General features: G+C 33.8%; 1 protein-coding gene across 1 annotated transcript in view; it reads right to left on the bottom strand.

Annotated features, from left to right (window-relative positions):
* LOC105221039 (homeobox protein caupolican) overlaps nucleotides 1–10,756 on the bottom strand; it is a 28,774-nt gene extending 18,018 nt beyond the window's left edge. The window contains exon 1 of the mRNA XM_011197686.3: nucleotides 8,663–10,756. Coding sequence (XP_011195988.2) covers nucleotides 8,663–8,710 — 48 coding nt within the window. The 5' untranslated portion in view covers nucleotides 8,711–10,756. The remainder of the gene's footprint in view (nucleotides 1–8,662) is intronic.
* Between the last annotated feature and the right edge of the window lie 9,956 nt (nucleotides 10,757–20,712).

Genomic DNA, 20,712 nt, shown 5'->3' with positions numbered 1-20,712 from the left:
TGAATGTTCAACGCTGTCGGGCACAAGTGCCTCGCACACATACATACATACATACACAAGCAAATTGCGTTTGCTGCTATCAAGTGTTGTGCTTCTTTTGCACTTGCTGTGACAGATAAAAAAGGCATAAAAGCTGCACGAAGAAAGGTTGCACAGCCAATTTACAAGTGTATGCGTCGTAGTTTCGACCGCCGCATGTCCACGAAGCTGCCACAACGCCTGCACAATGCTACAAGGCTGCAGCTTGTCTTCATTTCGTAACGTCCAGCTTACCTTATATGTATTTGTGTGTGTGTGCGCCTGACTTTCCTCCTTCTTGGCTGTTGTTGCACGCTTATTATCAGCACGCAAGACAGTTTATTTTTAATGATCCTCCACACTTTGTTCGCAATGAACGCTCGCATTTTAACGAGGCAACCACAAGTCCAGCACACACAAAAACCCTTTTTTCACGTCGCCCCACACACAATGCGCCCTCGCTCAACATAAACCGAAACTGAAAAATAAAAATGCTACCAAATGCTCCACATATCGCATTGCTACACACGCTGCCCTAGCGCTGTGCGTTGCACAGCCGTGTTGCAAGGTGTGTTATTCCGGTTTCGAAATTTTCCGGAATTTATCGAGAAATTACTGTAGATAGGATATGAGCAGACACTTAGAGATAGTTGAGCGCTCTTTCATACACACACGTACATATTTACACAACGACAGTCTTACGAACGTGTTGTCTGTTCCTTTGTGTCTGCAGTCGTTCGCTTGCTCCTTATGGCAGCGTGGCAACACCGCACAATCGTTGCATAGATTTATAAAGTATTGTCGGTATGCTCGTCTCGAGGTGTTGGCAGAGTTTTGCACAATTTAGGAGCGTTTAATTTTTATTGCTTTGATTTTGATTGCGAACTCAAGTACCATACAATATCAATTAAATGAAAAAGTATGGGCATTATGTGAGTGAGAAATTGCGCAATTGCCGTTGATTGCATTGTTTACAGGTATTCACACCGCAGGCAGGAAGGATAAGGCTGATAAGTTGCAAATATTGAATACATTTCAGACAATAAAAATTTGAATTATTTTCAGAAGACATTTAGGGCATGGGGTTTTCAGACGGGCGAATAATAATTTAACTTTAAAAAAATATTAATAAATGTGAGTGGTTAAAACAAATTTCTTTTCAAAAAATAATTTTTTAGTTTTTTATTAATCTCAAAAAAAAAAAAAATTAAGTCTATGTAATAATGCTTTAATTGGATTCCAGAGCTTCTTGTAACTAAAATTTAAGAATACTATTATATTAGATAATACTAGTCCTTGATTAAACCACGGTTGTGGAATAAAAATTGACTAAGGAAAAGCTCCAGTTAAGCTCTATTAAAGCTCCACGTGTGTTAATAGAATCAAAACCTGGTGAACTGTTTTATTAAAAAAGTACTATTCTTGACAAAAAATATAATAAATGCTAATGAAAGGACTGGATGACTAACATAATTATAAAAGCTCACTTATAAAAGATTTAGACTTCAGACTGGTTTTTACTATTATCTATATTGAATAACTACAACAAGATAGTTCCCCTCAATTTATGGGTGAATGTCATCTTTTTATTATATTTTATAGAACAAATTGCTTTTTCTTAGGCTTAGCTCTAACAAATCGACAAATACTGGAAGTATAATGTTCTTATTATTAGTTGTAGTAGAAAATTAATTACGGGTAATAACAGTGGGTGGGATACCGTGAGATAACAATCAATGTGGTATTAGACCCTTCAAATCCACCATGGACCAGATATTTACCACCCGCCAAATCTTGGAATAGAATCGATACACACCGCCTTTTCATCGATTTTAAAGCTGACTTCAATATCACTAAATGGAGCTGGCTGAATTTTGTATCCCTGCAAAGCTTATACGACTATGCTAACTGACGGTGGGTAATACCAGAAGCCATGGTTCTTTACGATCTCTAAAACTGTATCCTGCATTAATAAATTAAAAAAGGTCTTTCCGATGATTTTCACTAGTTACATCACCTTGGTCTAACACCAACATGTGGCGGCAATATTTTTTCGGATACATTTTTTTCTAAGCGTGATCAATTGCATGAGAAATACGCTAAAAAGGATGTATTTCCGCATCTTAGTAAACATAAAACTCGCTCATACCCCAGCGGAAGTAAAACGGAAAATGTAACTTCATGCCATGCAAACAAAAAATGCAAGAAACGAAAAACAACAACAAACATCAAAAGCTTGTCCATTGAAGTGTTTGCACTCACTTATAAATATACATGCATACATACACACACGTGTACAAAAGTCCAATCACAAGTACACATCACCCGCTAGCCACGCCACTGGCCCCTCCATTGTGCATTTATTTGCCAATCAAGCGGATATGCGCGTGCGAGCGCCGAATGATTGTGTGAGTACGAACTTTTCGCCGAAAAATCATGCAAGCAGCTGGCAGAAGATGCGAAGCGAAAAGAAGATCAAAGTAGCGCCCATAAAAGGTAATAATGTGCAAATATTAAAACAGCAAATTATTGCACAGATTATCGTGTAAAGAAGGTGGGGCGTGTAACCAAGCAACAACTGCAGTGAGGAAAATAAAAGGTAGAAAAATCAAAGCTGAAAACAACAAAACAAGCCAAAACAAAATTGGGCGGGTGAGCACGCAAATTGCAAATGCTCTGCTTAAGCTTATGACAACAACTGCAATAATTGCGAAGGCCGCAGCAAAACGGAAGAAGTGATGAGCGTACGAATGTGAATGAGAATAAATGCGAAAAATTAGTAACGGAACAAAGAAAATTTTAACTGTACAAAAGAAAACGTATTGGCGTTACGTTTCGTTAATTTGCCAAAAAGCACAATCTTGAGAACAAAAACAAAAAACTTTGTAAGACATTCCATGGTAGCATTGAAGCCTGAAGCGATGCTTGCACACAGTTTATTTTTATATTTTTCTTATTAATTTTGGAATTTTATTTTTGTAGGTTATTGGTTGGGAATAAATTTTTGGATATAATAAAATGTTACTATTAGAAAACTTTACCGATCCGTCAAAACATCATAATGACGTCACTCGGATATGACGATCTCTTCACTTAAAACATTTATTTTAAATTGTTTGATAAAAGATTGAGGTTAGGTTCTTACCTATACTATAAAAACTGGAAGAACTACCGAAGATGAAAGTAAATTGGACCAAATGGCTTCCGAAAAGCTGTATTAGGATATGTCATACTTTGGAGTTCTTCCAACCTCAACCTCAATTACTTTTTTTTTTTTTGATTTCAGCGACTAGATTTAGAATCGAAATAAAAAAACTAACAAATAACATTTTTAGTACCATTTTATTCGTAGACGCCGCTATCCAAGACACTTGTCAAATTGAAGCTTTCTTTAGGCTTTTTTTTTTATTTTAATCAACGAAAAGTAAAAATTGTGGAATGTGCAGAAGAAGAAAAGAAACAAAAAACCTATTTGTATGTATGTATACACCCCCTTCTTGCCAAATCTTAAAGAGCGCTGCGGCCTTCTCGCGTCACTGCTGTCAATTTACGGTTATTAGTTTTATGATTTATGTATTTTATATACAGTTAAACTTGCGAAATCTACGAGCGCATTTTTATTGCAAATAAATTTGCTGGTCAACGCCAACGCAACAACAACAAAAAGTGCGGTCAAGCGCCAATGCCGTTATTATTGCCAAAAAAATTAAATAATAAAATAAAAACGGCAAGGTACAAAGCATATGTGTAGCATTGTTGTTGTTGATTTCTTCACGTTTTTGAGTTTGCGCAAACTAACGTGCAAAAAAAAAAACAATAACAAAGTCAAAGAATAAAACGCATAACAGTAGCTGTGGTCAAAATGCGAAGGTAAACCGTTGAACTACTTTAAAAAACCACATTTGGCCAACAGACAGAACAACAACAACATACATATATATTCACAATATGTTTTTGTATGAGGAAAGAGCGCTGAGTGGCGCTGCTTTGGCTACCGCTACATCTACTCCTGCAACTCGTAATGAAGTTCGCCTCCACAAGGCAGTCACTTAAATATTCACACAATGAGCTGAAAAGTTGGCCGAAAAAATGTTTGCAAAGTAGCAGCAATAATGATTGCGCTCGCCAGCGACTGCTGCAGAATGACAATAATTGTTTGTTATTGTTGTTGGTGTTGCTGTTGCTACCTCTGTCTTCTTAACAGAAGTTTTTGCATTGTTCCAAATGCTGTGCAGCCACTGTGTGCTGGTGTTTTCTTAGTTGCTATTGTGTTTTCAGCGCGCATACGCACATTAAAAATTCATAAATCAATTATGGAATGTGGAACTGAAAAATTTCTGCTATGCCTTTTGCCGTCTGGCCCTATGTGCCAAGGTATGTATGCATGTGTGTATGTGCATTTGTCCTTTCAGCAGCTTCTGTGCTCATTTTGTACTATATTTTATTGTTTTTGTTTTTGTACATGTCGTCTGCTTTGTTTTTTGCACTCTTGCCACACTCATTCGCTCATTCATTCATGCAATCAATGTGCATTTTTGCAACGCATTGTCTTCGGCATCGTTGGTGGATAATAAGGACACCTCATAAAAATTCATATGCACTGATACATAGACACGTATGCGTTCAAGTATGTGTAGACATACATTTATGAATAAATATTGTTAAATACCCAGTGGTAAATACAATGGTTTGGAGTTATAAAGAGACTAGTCCCAATGGGGCTGATGTCTGAAAAAATTCTATATATTATTTTTCCTTCGAAAATATTTGTGAATAAGTTATCCGGCAATAATTCTTTTTATGTCAAAAAGTATGGATATTTGTTTTATGATCCTTAAAATTTAAGGCCTTTCTTCTCGGTAGACAATTTGAAGATAATTGTAACTTCGTGATCATAAAACATATATTTAAAAAGTGCTTGTACATGATTAATTTTGTATTTTAAGATATTTGCTTAACTAGAAGTTGGCATTTTGAGAGTTTTCAGTTTTCAAAAAGCCCATGGTATTACAAAAAAATATCATATAGTGTTGTATTAGCATGATAGTACTAGAAAAATATGTAAGTATATTTTTTATTAAAAGAGTATATTAATCCATGCAAGCACATACAAAAAGCACATTTTTTTTAATTTTTATTTATTGCGAAATGTGTAAATATTTCGTATGACAACTACTATTCCTAAAGCAATTACAAAAAACGTCTTAAACAACATTGTAGAAGGTCATACCGAATTTTTTAAAGAAACGAAATTCTTTTCATGTCTCTCAAAAGTAGACGGCGGATGTTTAATGTAGAAACATTTTGATGCTAATTTTCATTATCGGGACTTAAAGTTAGATTGAAATATATACTATAGTAGCCATATATTATATATTAACAGGAATGTTGCGAAACTTCATACAACTCATAATACTCTGTAAGACTTGGAGTCTTACCGTTGATCCGTTCGTTAAAAAGGATTCAGAACCTCAGGAAAAGAACAATAATTTGGTAGTACCGCCATAGGCATATGCATATGTAAGTTGCCAGATCAATTGGTTTATATTTCTCAGACAATAGAATATATTTCTTAGACAATTATATAGATGATATTTAAAATTTGAATCCTAAACTCAATTTGGAAAAGGTTCAGCAAAAAAACCGAGAGTCAATCTTCAAGAGGAATACCCAAATATCGCTTTTCGCCTACCCAAATCATGCTTACAATGAGAAATCCCACAATACTCACTGAAGACTGACTAAATGAAATTGAAGAGATTCACGAAGTGAAATTTTTTTCTAACAACGCTTGTTACTCCTTATACTTATAATCAGTTAATCAGCCTACAGAGTTCCCATGTAGTAGCGCAAGAAACTGCTAACGTTTGCAAATATCTCAACTTCCATAAACAATATGTAACTATATGTTACATAAATATATAATAAAATGTTAATTTAATAACGTTTTCATTAAAACCCATTAAGATGACATTACATAATGAACGTACATTTTGATGATATGAGAAATTAATTCAATAACTTATTTAATTCAACCTAATTTCAACTAATTTCGAATGCAATCATCATTACTACAAGTAAATATGCTTCTTTTACCACAAAATGTGAATATAACTGCATATAGAGGAACATACATAAATATTATATATATATATGTAAATACATATATCATTATATACCTAAAAAGTTCGAGCTTCTTCAATGCGGTGTAATTATAATTGCCGATAATCTTCAACATACATACATTACATATTACTTTAATTATAATAATTTAAGACAAGTTTGCTTATTATAATAAATGGGAAGCCATTTCGCACAATTTATTATGAATGTGTGTATATATGTGCGTGTTGAGTGTTTAAACGCAGTGCGGTAGCGTTAAGGTCCTGCGTAAGGAGCAAATTTGCAAACAAAACAACAAACATGTAAGTAAACTTTGGCGCACACACAAGCCTGCCACAGCAATTTGAGTGCAGTGTAAATTATCTCCAAATAAGTAGCTACGGAAGTCGCCATTCGAGAGCAACTAAAGGCCAGGGAGGTAGTGGAGTACAGAAGGCATGCATTATCTAAATATTTATAATTTACAGACATATAAGCTATGTACATAAGCAATGTGTATGTATGTATATATTGCTGCCACCGTCGAGTAATTACCGATATGCAGGTTGCAAGTAAAACTGAGTTCTCTACCCTACACAGACACACACATTCATATATTTATTCGCACATCTATAGCTCGTTCTTGTTGTTGTGGCGATGTCCTAAATTGTTGCAAACATTTCCTTGCATAATTTGCTAAATTAACGCGCGACCAACGCTCGCCAAACGGCCGCACAGCACAGCGCAGTGCACAAACAACCTGCCTTGCGGCCAAAGCCATTTCAAAGCCATCGCCTACCTCCCGGTTCCCGTTCAGACACTACCTTTCACGGAAAATTTTCATCATCTGAATATTCATGCCTGTGGCGCTTTTGCGATTTAAACTTCTACTTTTACTACCAGCAACAAACACACACATACATTCATATATAGAGCCCACACATTCAACCTTTGCATAAAATAATCGCCATTTTCTTGTTCTATCCGCTTTATAAGCTTTTGCTCTAATTATCGAACGATTTTAAAATTATAATAAAATTATTTTTAATGTTGTGTGGCGCGTTATGCCTGTGTATTTAGCTACATACACACACGTACATACATACAGATGCACAGTAGTGGCGGCAACTGAAATTAGCGTTGATTTAAAATTTAATCACGTTTCATGAGCGTTGCTCGGGTTGTATTCATGCTGCGTCCCAAAGAGTCAAGTTGGGGCAGAGTGTGCCAAGTATGCAGCGGATTTTAGGTTGTGCTCTTGTCTGCTTAGAACATTAAGCTAATTACGGGTTTCAACACGTTTTTAGTGCGAAATAATTTTGTAAGGAATTTGCGAATGAGTCAGCGGTGGAATGGTGAAAGGTAGTGGATTTTTAATAGATAAATAATACACATTTAAGAATTAATGTTGTTTTAAACTTTTTATAAATTATTTAATATATAAATTATAATTTTTTGACAATTAGTAAATGAAAATTAGTGAGAAATGAAAAAGCTTTCGAACAAAATAGTATCCTGTTCTGCTTTCAAAGCTAGGTTCAACCCAGTATTTTTAGGAAATCACATTTCCCTCGACTAACTCGATAAATAATAATCAATATTACTGTACCTTATTGTATCAATAGGATGTGGCCAAAGGATTTTCAGCCAGTGTATTACAATTGAATAGTATAATCCATATTTCAACGAAAACTTTTGACTTTATTTTTCAATCTTGTCTTTCGATCATGTCTAAAGGCTAGTGCTGAATAGTACTCATTTCGACATACTCATTTCGACATACAAGATATATGGTTATCAGAGAGGTTATAGAACCTAACCGATTTTCAATAAAAGAGGTGATCAGGCTTGGGCTATATGAGACAGTCTTTTGTGAACCCAAAAAAAAAGTTAAAATTAACTTAAGGTAAATTTTTTTTAATTGCTAGTTTCTTCTCTTTTACTCCTACTTAGTCGTTTTCTAGAGCTAACTACTATACAGTAGAACTTCCATAACTCGAAATTCTATTACTCGAAGTTCTCCACAACTCCAACTCTTGATTTGGCGGAGGAAATGGAATTTAATACAAATTACCTTCCATAATTCGAAGACTCTCTAATTTGAAGTTTTTAATGGATTATGTTGATTCGAGCTATGGAAGTTCAACTGTATTTAGGTACTTTAGTTACGTATTCATAATTTATAAGAAATATAACTGACTTTATAAAAGCTTAACGCCAATTAGTATATGTGAACAAATTACCTATAAGTAATGATAATTAAAATTAATATATCTGTAGCAATATGTTAAAGAAGCTCAATTAGAGTGAAATAAATGTATAAATTAAACAGTCTTTAATAAATTGGCATACACATATTTATTGTATAAAAAAATAATTGAGATTGCCTAGAAATTTACGATTATTGATTTATATTAAGGAAATATGAACTAAAATTTATGTTCAATATTTAAATATGTTGAGTTAAATTATTCCATTCTTTTATATACTTATATATTTTAATTCTCATTTACTTTCAACTAATATTTAAATTCACACTCACCTGATTTGCCGACGGATAATTGTAACCAAACTGCGTGTAGGCTGCCATTTCTTAACTCCTTTCACACACACTATATTAATGTCTTTGTATTGGTTTACCACTGTTTCAGCCACTTAAAGCAGCTTTTATTTTTAACACACTGTAAGCAATATATTTGGTACTCTTTCGATCGTTCCACTGTTATTAACAGCAATGGCAATTGTCTGTTACCACAGAAATGTACAAAAAATCAAGTAGCCACAGGACATTCATGGGCAAACACACACTTTTAAATGTGTCCCAAGCGACCGGCGGCGCTGCGGCAAGGATACTCGTACGTTCGATGCTGCCTTGTGGCCACCCACACACACACTCCCGCGCACTACTCGGCTGTGGCTTGAATGCGCCCACCGGATGTTGCGTTGACGTCGTTGCGCTGCCTTTGTGTTTAAAAGCGCCGCTTTTTTGTGCGGCACAGGATGCTGCTTTCAACTCGTGCTCTCACACACTGTTGTTATTGTTGCTTGTGCCTTATATGGCTAGTCAATATAGTTGAGCAGTCGGTCGGTTTGGTGTAGCTGGAAATTGGTAAAACAAATTGTCAAGCATTTGTGTTAATGTCAGCGGGAAATGTTTTGTGCTTCACTCTTTGGCGACTTTTTCGTAGCGATGTTTTATTTACATATTTTCCTATTATTACATCCACACACAGGCATACGTATACTTGTATATATTTTTGTTAATTTGTTTACGCCTTAACTTGTTTCCTTTTCCGCTGTGGTCGCTTTTTTCAAGTTTGGTGCTTCGCAAATATTTTCTTATTTTTTTCTCTTTGAAATATTTGGTTCACACGCTTTGTGGGTGTAGCGTGTAACCTACGTATGTATGTATGCGTGTTTGCTGTGGGTGTAGTGGTGACTTTAAGGGATTTGTTTGCTGTGCCTTCGCCTTTATTGTTATAGCTTTATTGTTGTTGCTGTTGGCTTTTCATTGCTGCTTGCTGTTGTTGTTGCATATCCTTTTTGACGGTTTTATGATTATTTGTTTACTGATTTGTTTTGCTTTCTTCGTTATTTGCTTGGCGTTGGTTCGTTAGTTTCTCTCGTGTATGCGGCGCGTCTGGTGTGTTGTTGCTTTTATTGAAGTTGTTGCTTGTTTAAGCTGTCGCATAAATGTAAAACATGCGGTAATAAACGTTTTATTCGCTTGACAAATGCTTAGCGTATATACATATGTGCGGTAGTGATTCCGTTATCGCATTGGATTGTTGTTGTAGCTTAATTTTTGGTATTGAAATATTTTTCAAAGTGTAATAATTTAGATAATTTAGCACCAATTAGTATGATTTTAATCTATGCCTCCTTCCTATCCTTCAGATTTTGTTTCCTTTTGCTACAAAACAAAGTGTTTCTGGCATTATTCCCACATGTTTTGATATCTGTTGCACAATGACTTTTCTAAGTATTATAACTTTTTTATTGGCTCCTTAATGATCTCCAACCGCATAGAATATTTTAGCACAGCCAAAAAAAATTATTTCTAAATTTAAATTATTATTTAATTTATGCTCTCGACACTTCATATAGCATGTTTTTCACAGTCAATAAATTGAGTATTTTATTGGGAAATAATTTAGATATTTTATAGAGCTGTCTGTAAGAATATCAGTTCTCGAAATTTTCTATTTCTTATTAATTTTTTTTATATTTTATTTACATTTTTAGTATGCCACAATTATAACAAAATTTGTTTTTGCTTAGTTATTTATGTTATATTTGATACTTAATTTTTTAATGTTTCTCATTTTTGCTTTATTACAGAATTTTGGACAATTTGGATTTACACTTTTTGCTTTACTTCATAAAAACTCGTCTCACAACCTGTTCTTTAGACTATCTACTGCAGTTCAAGTATTTTTATTTATTTATTCTTTCTTATACACTTCCAAATTACTGTTTATTTTCGATTTGTAAAATCCGATTTATTTACTCAGTGTTTCTTTGTCAATAAGTTTTAAGCACGAATTTCGGTTCAACCAGTTTTTAAATTTTTCGAAATTTTCCATACACGAATTTCTCACACAAAGTAGCGCAATCACTCGATGCACACCAATTCGCGTTCGAACACAAACTAGTCGCACGCATCCAACGGTTCATACGACATTTTTCCAATCTAACTGTCGCAAGGCATCACAGGCACAACAACAACAGTCTGCTATGTTTTTGTTTTCTTATTGACTGCAAACTAACTGAAATCACTTCAGCTATGCGCTTAAACATTAAAGTGAAAGAGACAGCTCTATCAAGAAAGCTTACTCTGCCACTCTAACTCACTCGCCGCTAGCAGTTCGCTTGCGCGCAACAACAGCACACAAGTGTGCGTTTGCTGATATGGCTACCCATCATCAGTGGCAGCAAAAGCAGAACAGTTACAGCGCTCTCTCACACTGAAAGGAAACGCCCACTGCAGTGAGCGACAATATCAGCGAGTAACTGACAAGCAGCGAGTACCACAACGAGTGCTGTGTTGTCGCTGCAAGTGCTCGAATGTGCGCGTGTGTTTGTGCGTGGAAATGCATTTGCTGCAACTCAGGTCTGCACTGGTCAATTGCACGTAGAACGATTATGGCCGACTAGCGCATTTTGAACAGCCCCACTCACACCCCCGCACACTACACCCAGGCAAGCAACCATTTCGTATGTGGCTATTGCTGATTTATGCTGCAAAATGCAGTGTTGCCACCAGCAATTGTTTGTGAATTTTATGGCGACTGCCGCGTTGCACCCCTCGCGCTCCACCAGCGTGCAACTCAACTGAAATTAAGGGGCACGAAGCCATAAAAATCTGCAGCTTACGGTATATGCAGCGGCGAGTACATAGCATAATAGTAAATGTTGGTCACAGAGGGTGAAATGCGGGGGTCCACGCGTCCTATATGTATGGATTTGTCCACCTTCGCATGTTTAAATACGGTATTTTTTCGTTTATTTTGCCATTTTGTTTTACCTGTGTTTTATTAGTATTCCTATTTTTTATTATTTATCTATTGTAGGCAAAGTTTCTCTTATTCGATTTTCGCAATTTAATTTTCACTACTTTTGTGTATTTTAAAAATATTTTTAATTGTTGCATGTTTTGTGTGCACGTCGACTTTTAGTTGTGCTATATATACATACATACTTACATACATATGTATAAATATGTGTTTGTTTGTCTATATTTGCTTGTTGTTGTTGCTGCGCGCTAGGAGTGGTTTCATTTTGTTGATAGTTTAGTGGGGAACATCTTCACATAAGCAGATAGGCAATAAATAAACGGGAAAAACAATCAAAAGAAAATCATATAAAAATGCGGTCTTGTATTGAGAAATTAGAAAAATAGCAAACATGGTATGCACATATGTACATAAAATCAATAAATAAATTGCACATATATGATTGATGGCACTTTTATTGTTCTTGTAATTTAATTTACGTTTTTAATTGCTATATATGTACGGTTTTGTTTATTTTTTTTCAATTAACCTTTTGAACTTTCAACCTTGTACATTGGCAGGTATGTGGTTCTGCGTATTTATGGCCTTCGTGAGTGAAGTGAAGGCGTTAATAGTTAAATAATTTGATAAAAAATTTGAAATTATCTCCATGTTCACCTGTTCTGTAGGTGTTTAAAACTAATTTCATTTCACAGACGTTTCCATAGCCGCTATAGATTTATCTAATATACATGCATATTTATCTTTAAAGTGTATGTATATTTTGTACAACTCCGAAAAATGTAATAGACAATCAGATCCTAACTGATATATATGTATTTATTTTCTGAAGAGATTTGACTATATATTATAGAAAGCAGATACTAGACTATATTTTGAGAAATAATTTCCTAATTATTATTTTCCCAAAAGACGCAGTCAGTAGGGTAGTTAAGGAAATATTTGTATGCTCGTTTGTTTATTAAAATAACCGAAATTTTTCAATTTTTCCAATTGTCCAAAAATTAAATTGTCAATTTAATTACATTTTGTATTATGTTAATGCCCCCGAAGATTACCTGTATTCATCTTACTTCGTCTGTAGCAGCCGCTAAGGTTCGACGTGTTTTAAGGTGTTGTATTTAGCTTATTCGTGAATTCTTGGTAAAAATAAAATAGATCGAATGGGGACTATATTGAAGGTGATAACATTAATGTATATGTTATCTATTTTATGCATTTATTAATACTGGAAAGTGTTTAGCTATGATTTCAAAGTTTATTTCCAAATAATTTTATTACATTTAAAAATTAAAATAGAATGATGTTTCATTGGTCATTTAATAGTTAATTAATTTAATAAATTCAGAATAACGTGGTTAATTCAGAATGAACCGGCTTTGTTTATGCTCTTAATGAGGCAAGTATTTTACGCGAAAGTTGTGAAACGATGTGTGATATTACACTTATATTTGCCCTTTACGTTTGTTTTGTTCTTATTTTGACCTATATTGCCAAGACTGCCCCCCTCGAGTTTTTGGTACTATAATTTGCTTGCAAAAAATATCTTAAGCTTGTTGTGATGATTATATAAACCTTACATATTTTTGATTTAGGGCCCTTGTAGTATTTTCATTATTAAAAACTTTATCTATATGGGATATTTCGTATTAACACATCTTTTCGGAAGTGCAAGATTTGTTTATAGTATAGTGTCTCGAATATCTAGAATATCGAAAAACCAGATACAATTTCGTTTCACCATCCTGGAACTGAGGTCAAATTTGTTTGAAGTTAAATAAAATATATTGAGAAGAGGATAAATACTTAAATGTTACTTAAATACTTAAATAAAGTTATGAAGAAGTTATCTAGTTAATTTATTTAAGAGTTTACACAAATCGATTTTTTTTTAATTATTTATCTTAAAGTATACGTTCTTAAGAATGTTTTCTCAAATTTTTATAGAAGCAGTAGAAGCGAAGCTATAGCATTTTGCATCTTGCTCCGCTACATTAGACAAAAATGTACTTGAAACTTAAACCGCGATTATATCGAAATCATGTTTTTTCGAAAATGTCGTTGGGGTGACTTGGATTGCAAAAAAAGTTTTCAATCGATTTCAATTTTTTTTTTTTCAAATTGTTCGTAAATTATTTGCTTTAACGATTCCATTTTTTAATTTAAATTTTCATATCAATGTTGAGAATTCATATCATTTAATCAAACTAACGACTGGAATTTCAGGTGATGGACTGGAATCGTAGTCACGGCAAGTCTCTTTGAAAAAAAAACGCGTTTTGCGTAAAATGTCATAACTTTGACAATTATTTGTATGTTTTTATGTTCTTGAGCTGATTTTACATATTAGTTATTGTACTAAGTAAGACGTATACCAAGTATTCAATAAAAGTATGTCGACATACTTTTACAGAATATCAAAATGTTACCCATTTTCCCGTACCTCAACATATATAATCCTTTAATTAGTTACATAATAAGAATTACAATAATAAGAATACCTTTCGTAAGTTTAACCAAAATTATTTAATGGGAAGAAAGGCCTCTTTGCAAAGCCAACATATGTACATACATCGTATTGAAAGGAAAGTTCTCAAATCATGTAATACTGATCGTTTATACATATATTTTCATGGCGCGACACTAAATAAACAAACATTTTGTTTAACGTGATTAAATGTAATGGAACAAAATAATAGTAACAAATTAAAGTAAAGACTTAAAATGAATTTACAGTACGAAATAGTAGTTTTCAAATAGTTTTTTTTTATCCGAAAAAGATAAACAAATCACTATCTGATTAAAACAAAAATAAAGTGAGTACCATTACATACAAATAAGACACTATAATTTACTCAAAATTTAACTGATTTTCTTTTAAAATAATTTGTCTACTAATGATGTATATGAAGTCTGTTTTGCTATTTGAATATAAATATATTATATTTAAAAAAAGAATTAACTAATTTATAATTTAATGCATTGGTATATGTACTGTATATGTACATATGTACTCCTGTTCATGTATTCAATATGATTCCAACAACTGGAATTATAAATACCGTTTGTAGATACAACTAATTTCCAATTTCATACTCAAACCCAGAAGTCCTTAACATGTGGGAGTGACTACACACATACATACAAATATATAAGTGTATACATATGTATACACATACAAAGCCATATCAAATTCGAGTGCTAATTGTGCATACAGCTATACTAAGTTTGAGGAATCTGTGTGCCAAGCGCAACTCTTAAACGCGGATCACACACAAAACCGGAGAAACACTATGCAGATTTTTGTATACAAGTAGCTCCAATTTCCAATTGTTGAATTTTCCTTGCTTCACAGCATACACCGTTATGTAGCATCTGGTTTACGCGCGGTGATTTATTGGAATTTGAGCTCAACTAAAGGAGCACTTATTTTTTAGTAGGAATTTAGTGTAAAGTGAGATTTTATAAAACACCAAATATTTAACGACTTCATTCGTTGTGTTGTTGTTGGCTGTGATGAGTATTTAAAAAGTGGGTGTTAACTTGTAGTAATTTATTATGTTTCGTCTAAGTTGGTGCATAATTCTGAGAGCACACAAGCACTTCCAATAGTGTCTTCTCACTTGAGTGTTTGAGGGTGCTAATAGCGGACGACACTTGATGGCGCCAGCGTAGTGAAGTTGAGTAGCATTTATCGCTTAGGCACAGGACATGCCAGGATATTTAAATATTTATTTGTAGTTGTAGCAGGCACTATTGAAATCAGTGAATACTCATGTTTGGAATTAATTTTTAATTCGAACTACTTGGCACAAGTTGTTTGCTAATGATGATATGAATGTGAATCAAAGCACATTATATGTATAGATTAAAGAAAATTTGAAAATGTTTTCTCAAGAAATATTAGACTGAAGTCATTTTTGCCATAATGAGATAACAAGTAAGGAAGCGTTAAATTGAGGTGTAACCGAACATTTTATACTCCCGCAATTTATTTACACAGTTGTATGTAAACGGGTGATGTCACACTGCAAAATGGAGTATTTGTTCTGCTGTGTTATCTTCACTAGTGCTTAATTTATAGACTGCAAAGTAAACGATTCAGATGGTATATGGAAAGAAAGCGTGGTTGTGAACCGATTTGGCGCTCTTTTCAAACTATACCATTGGGATGGAGGGGAAAATGTTATGAACCAAATTAGAAATTAGTTAAGTAATTCCTGAAATATGGTTTTTGACCCATAAGGGCGCCAGATCCGTTTTCCATTTTTGTACCAATAATAGTGTAGCCCTTTCTATTTCATCTTTAACTTTATATCTAATATAATAATATTGATTACTCGATTATTATTTTTGGAACAGAAATTACGCAGTGAAATAGGTTATGATCGTCTAAAATTGATTTAACGGGTTTCAACAGGAAGATCTACTGCCTCACACCTCCGATGTTACCAATAGTAAATTGGTCGAACTGAAACTGGTGCTCAATTCACCGCGTTCTTCACACATTTGAACCGAATAAAGTTTATCACCTCAAACGATGCATACTGTACGGACCTTGAACAAACATAGTTTTCATACGAATTAAAGATTTTGGAGTTAAATATACTAAGTTCAAAGCAGAATACCTGGATAATTAATATTATATTTTTCCAAACTTTTGCGTTTATATTTTGTGGGTACTGTAGTATATATCAGCTACCCTCGTACGTTCGTCAGAAGTTCTTTCTTCGTTAGACCCACCATAAACAATAATCTGAGAGGTATTCGAATATTAAATACTATTGGGAAGAAAGACTCGAAAAAATTTCTAAGACCTCGACGCAATTCTGGTTAAGTGCTTAGAGGAGTGCACTATTGATAGCATGTGCTCGATCTATATTCCAAACAAAGTGAAATAAATTATTTAATAATTATTATTTATCATAGATAATGTAAGCAATAACAAATCACCGATCAATTTAAGCCATGAAAAATGTTCTCATTGAATCCATTAACTAAACGTAGTCGTTTAAAAACATTTAGATTCCTTAATTTGTCTGATAACAACAATATGGAACATCACAAATGCGAAACGGAGCTCAACCAGCTGCCAGTTCAGTGCCTCATTGACCTAAATTCACTAAAACACCTTCCAAAAAAGACCAACAAAAAATTGTTTAAATAAAGTTTCGATTTTTCCGAAAAAAATTAGCTTTTTTCGACCGCTTTAAAATTGTCATTACAATTATTTTATTTTTTGGCTGCTAAATGTCTAGTTACTTTCATATTCTATATGCACATATGTATGTATGTATTCATGAGTCTGTCAACTAAGCACTTGTTGTGAACTATATTTTTTCCAATACTCTCAGCAGGGTATAAGTGCGACATATGCACACATTTAAGAATGAGACAGCTTGCCATACATATACAAGCACATATAGTATGTGATCAAGAACGTTTGTGCCACATTGGCAACTGTATCTAGTGGCAGCACTTACGCCACACTGCCTAAGTGTTGTTTCATGTCACCTGGAAAGCATTTGGACATGAAATTGTCTATTTTTAAACGTTCACCAACACATACACACATATACTCATAAGCCTGCATGCAACACATGCAAATACACAGGTGTCTGTAAGTATATAATGAAGTGTACATGTATGTGATAGCAGAAAATGGAGCGACTAACGGTTGGCGGCTGCCAACTTCAAATTCGAGTCTTGTGAATTTCGTGCATCGATTCACTTCAATGTAATAAAATCCTTGAACCGAACAAAAGGCAAAATTGGCACTTGCAAGCGTCTACATGAGCGTTTGTGTGCATGTGCGTGTGCAGGAAGAGCGAAAGTAGAAATGCATATGGCAGCCACTAAAAGGTAGACGGAAGGAAGAATTTAATGCAAATTGTTTTAAATAAATTTGTAAAGACACTATTAATCCCCGGTGTGCAGCGCAAGTGGTGCTTACCTGTAGTGCCATAGTTAGACCTTCATAGTATATACTAACAATTTTGAGATTCCAATTAAGATGCTTACTAAGATTAGAGCGGATTGAACGTATCACATGAGAGCTTTTTGAAAATTTAAAATTCTAAAGAAACATATTTGTTTGTATAATTTCATTAAAAAAATATAAAAACAGAACTCAAATTCATTACAGTTAGACACTTTGGGGTCTCTCTTCTACTTTATCAGCAACATATTTGTTGATAAATAGAAATACTATTTCTAATAAATAGCAGTTAGTCATCATCAAAGGCATCTTATCTGTCGCCACTTGAAAATTGGTATTTTTGTACAAACAAAAGTGCGACATTTTCCAAACATCACTAAATGGAAACTTATTTGCTGACACTTTTACAAACGCACACTGAGATCCACGCATACGAAAATACACACATACATACATGCGTAAATATTTAAGTATATATTTGAATGAGTATTTGGTATCTTTTGTTGGCATTGTTATTGTTTTTTGTTTATGTACGAGAATCAACAAATCGGCTCACTTTGTATTTTCAAGTGGCTGACCCATCGCCCACCCGTCTATTGATAGGTGTATGGAATCATATGGCGGCATATTGCTTTGTATTGTTATTGCTTTTGTTTTTATCACAATGACATTTTATATGGTTTGAAATTTGCTTTTATTGTTGCAACAAATAGTTGCTTTTAGCACAAAAATTAATTATCATATGTTTAATTGGCCTTTGTCATCGCTTTTCTAGGTATAAGTTGTTGGTGTATTCGACACTTTATTATTATTATTAACTGTTATGAAATATGGGAGCGCAAACATATTTGCTAAATTTTGATGCAATTTAACGGAGCTTTTTGAGATACAAAGCTTAAGATGATTGAAAATTTTATAAAAATCTTGGTCATATCGTTGACTTTGAATGAACAGATTCGAATAATTAATTTTACAAAAAATACCAAAAACAGCTTTCAAACCAAAATACATAAACTTTCCCACATAATATATATATGTACTTCAATAAATCTTTTTTTCCCCCAAAATATATAAGTATCTACATATTTTTCAAATTTTCCAAAAGCCAATGGTATGCATAGTCCTTTATTCATCATACATATATATATGTAGTGTGTATGTGTATACATATGCAAATCGGAATATCAAAACTGCATAACAGTTGTTCGAATTCTCAAAATATATTTATAGTACACACATTAATCTTTTAAGTAAATTTTCAGTTAAGAGCACTCAACCCTCCATTATGTCGTAAAGCCAATGAGCACACATAACGAAAGTGCACTTGTCCAGCAAAAGTTATTCGTATTCAAATCCTTGCCTATCGTGCAAGCTGTCAGTGTAACGAGAGAAATCAATTTTCATCTGTCAAATGAAACTTTCCATGTTTACATTATTATTGAAAGTGCAAAGTTCACAAATGATTGCTATCGAAATCACTAGTTTTCAAGAATATTTTACTTATGGAAATACAATTATTTTAAATTATGTATGGATAGTCCCATGATATGTATAATAAAGTAGGTAGTTTCTACGAATTTTTGACGAAGACTTTGGGTTTTGAAGTTTCATGAATTGCTCAAATTCCAAACAAAATTTTTAAACTAGTTAATTAAAAATAATATTTATAGTATTTACTCCTTTACAACAAGGTCTCTAATTTTTTCGTTTTTAAAGAATAATTTTTTTTCTCGGATAACCTATTCTGCGAATATATGTAGGGGTTTTTAGGGGTTTTCAAGAGCGGTACACAAGAAGTTCTTTATTCCTGTGAAAGTACATTCGATGTCGTTATGTATGGAACTCGATTTCTATTGCATGGCCACCACAGGCACACTTGCAGAAGTGTAGACGCTGAACCCAACGACGTCACAGAGCTGCTCAACGCTTGTGAAAGACTGATTTGGGTCTTCCTCAATTAATGCGCTAGAGGCAGCAATATTCGACACTACGGGCACTTCTTTGACTCACTGGTACGGGAACATTTTCAAAATTTTCCACTAGACGCTCAATTATTGATCTGACAGGACGATTATGACGATCATAAATTCGACGTAGCGCTCTTAAAGTTGAGTTCACTGACTCCGAATTTCCGTAGTAAATTACATATAATAATTTCGACTCGTTGCTGGATCGTATATTCTTCCATGATAAATGGCAATCCTTATTGAACAGCAATATCAAAAGAGCGGCAAAAAATCTGACGTCGTTTGCTGTCCATATCGGTCAACTTTCATAGCATCCTATTGAAAATCACTTTAGTAGAAATTAGAAGTGAGTACATGTTTGCCGTTTGTTATCGACCATTAACCTTACATGTTTAATCCAATTGGGACCAAAATTGAGCGGAGGGTTAAACCACAATTTTGACCAGCACGCTGTTTCTTCTGTATTTTGGATGTGTACTTCGGGTAATGCTAGACATTATAATACCACTAAATAATATTGGTAATAATAATATGGAAAACAGAAGTTTCGCCAAAGTATATTTTTCAGTAAATATGTGTGGATATAAGATTACTACCTTAGTGAAAGAGTTGTCAAATAAAACAAACCACAAACTATACATTGAAATCGAATTGAAATTGCATAATTATACGTACATATATTTGATGAAAGTAGAATTCTTCTGGCGAAGAATGACGTTTAAAAAATAATCATTCGAGATGATGATCATATTTCTTATAATTTGATGCCCCTTGTGATGCAGATTGTAAAGTGCATAATCGTTTTATAATTACACATACTTCGAATTCAACGCCAAATTGAGTTCCGTTAGGTTAGAAGCTGTCAGGGAAAGAATTGTTCTAAAAGAGAAATCTTATCACTCCTCAGCGTGAGGGGGGCACTTTAAGGAGCATTTGGCGTAAGGTGTAATTGGAATAAAAAATAAAAAATCTATTGCCAATAGACCATCGGCATTTCGGTAATTAAAAAGCTGATACTGAATCTGATTTTCTGAAAGAAATTCTACTCGAACTTTCCATTTTTGCAACCAAATTGGACACCTGATATGACACCTCATTTGACTTCACCCAGACTTCTTCTTCTGGGTTTATTTGAATACATGGTTCAGTCCGAAGTAAAAATTTGAATCGA

Source organism: Zeugodacus cucurbitae, chromosome 4 (assembly GCF_028554725.1).
Source record: "Zeugodacus cucurbitae isolate PBARC_wt_2022May chromosome 4, idZeuCucr1.2, whole genome shotgun sequence".
Taxonomy (NCBI): Eukaryota; Metazoa; Arthropoda; class Insecta; order Diptera; family Tephritidae; genus Zeugodacus; species Zeugodacus cucurbitae.
Note: the sequence above shows the minus strand (reverse complement) of the source record. Positions and strands in the feature narration are given on the sequence as shown.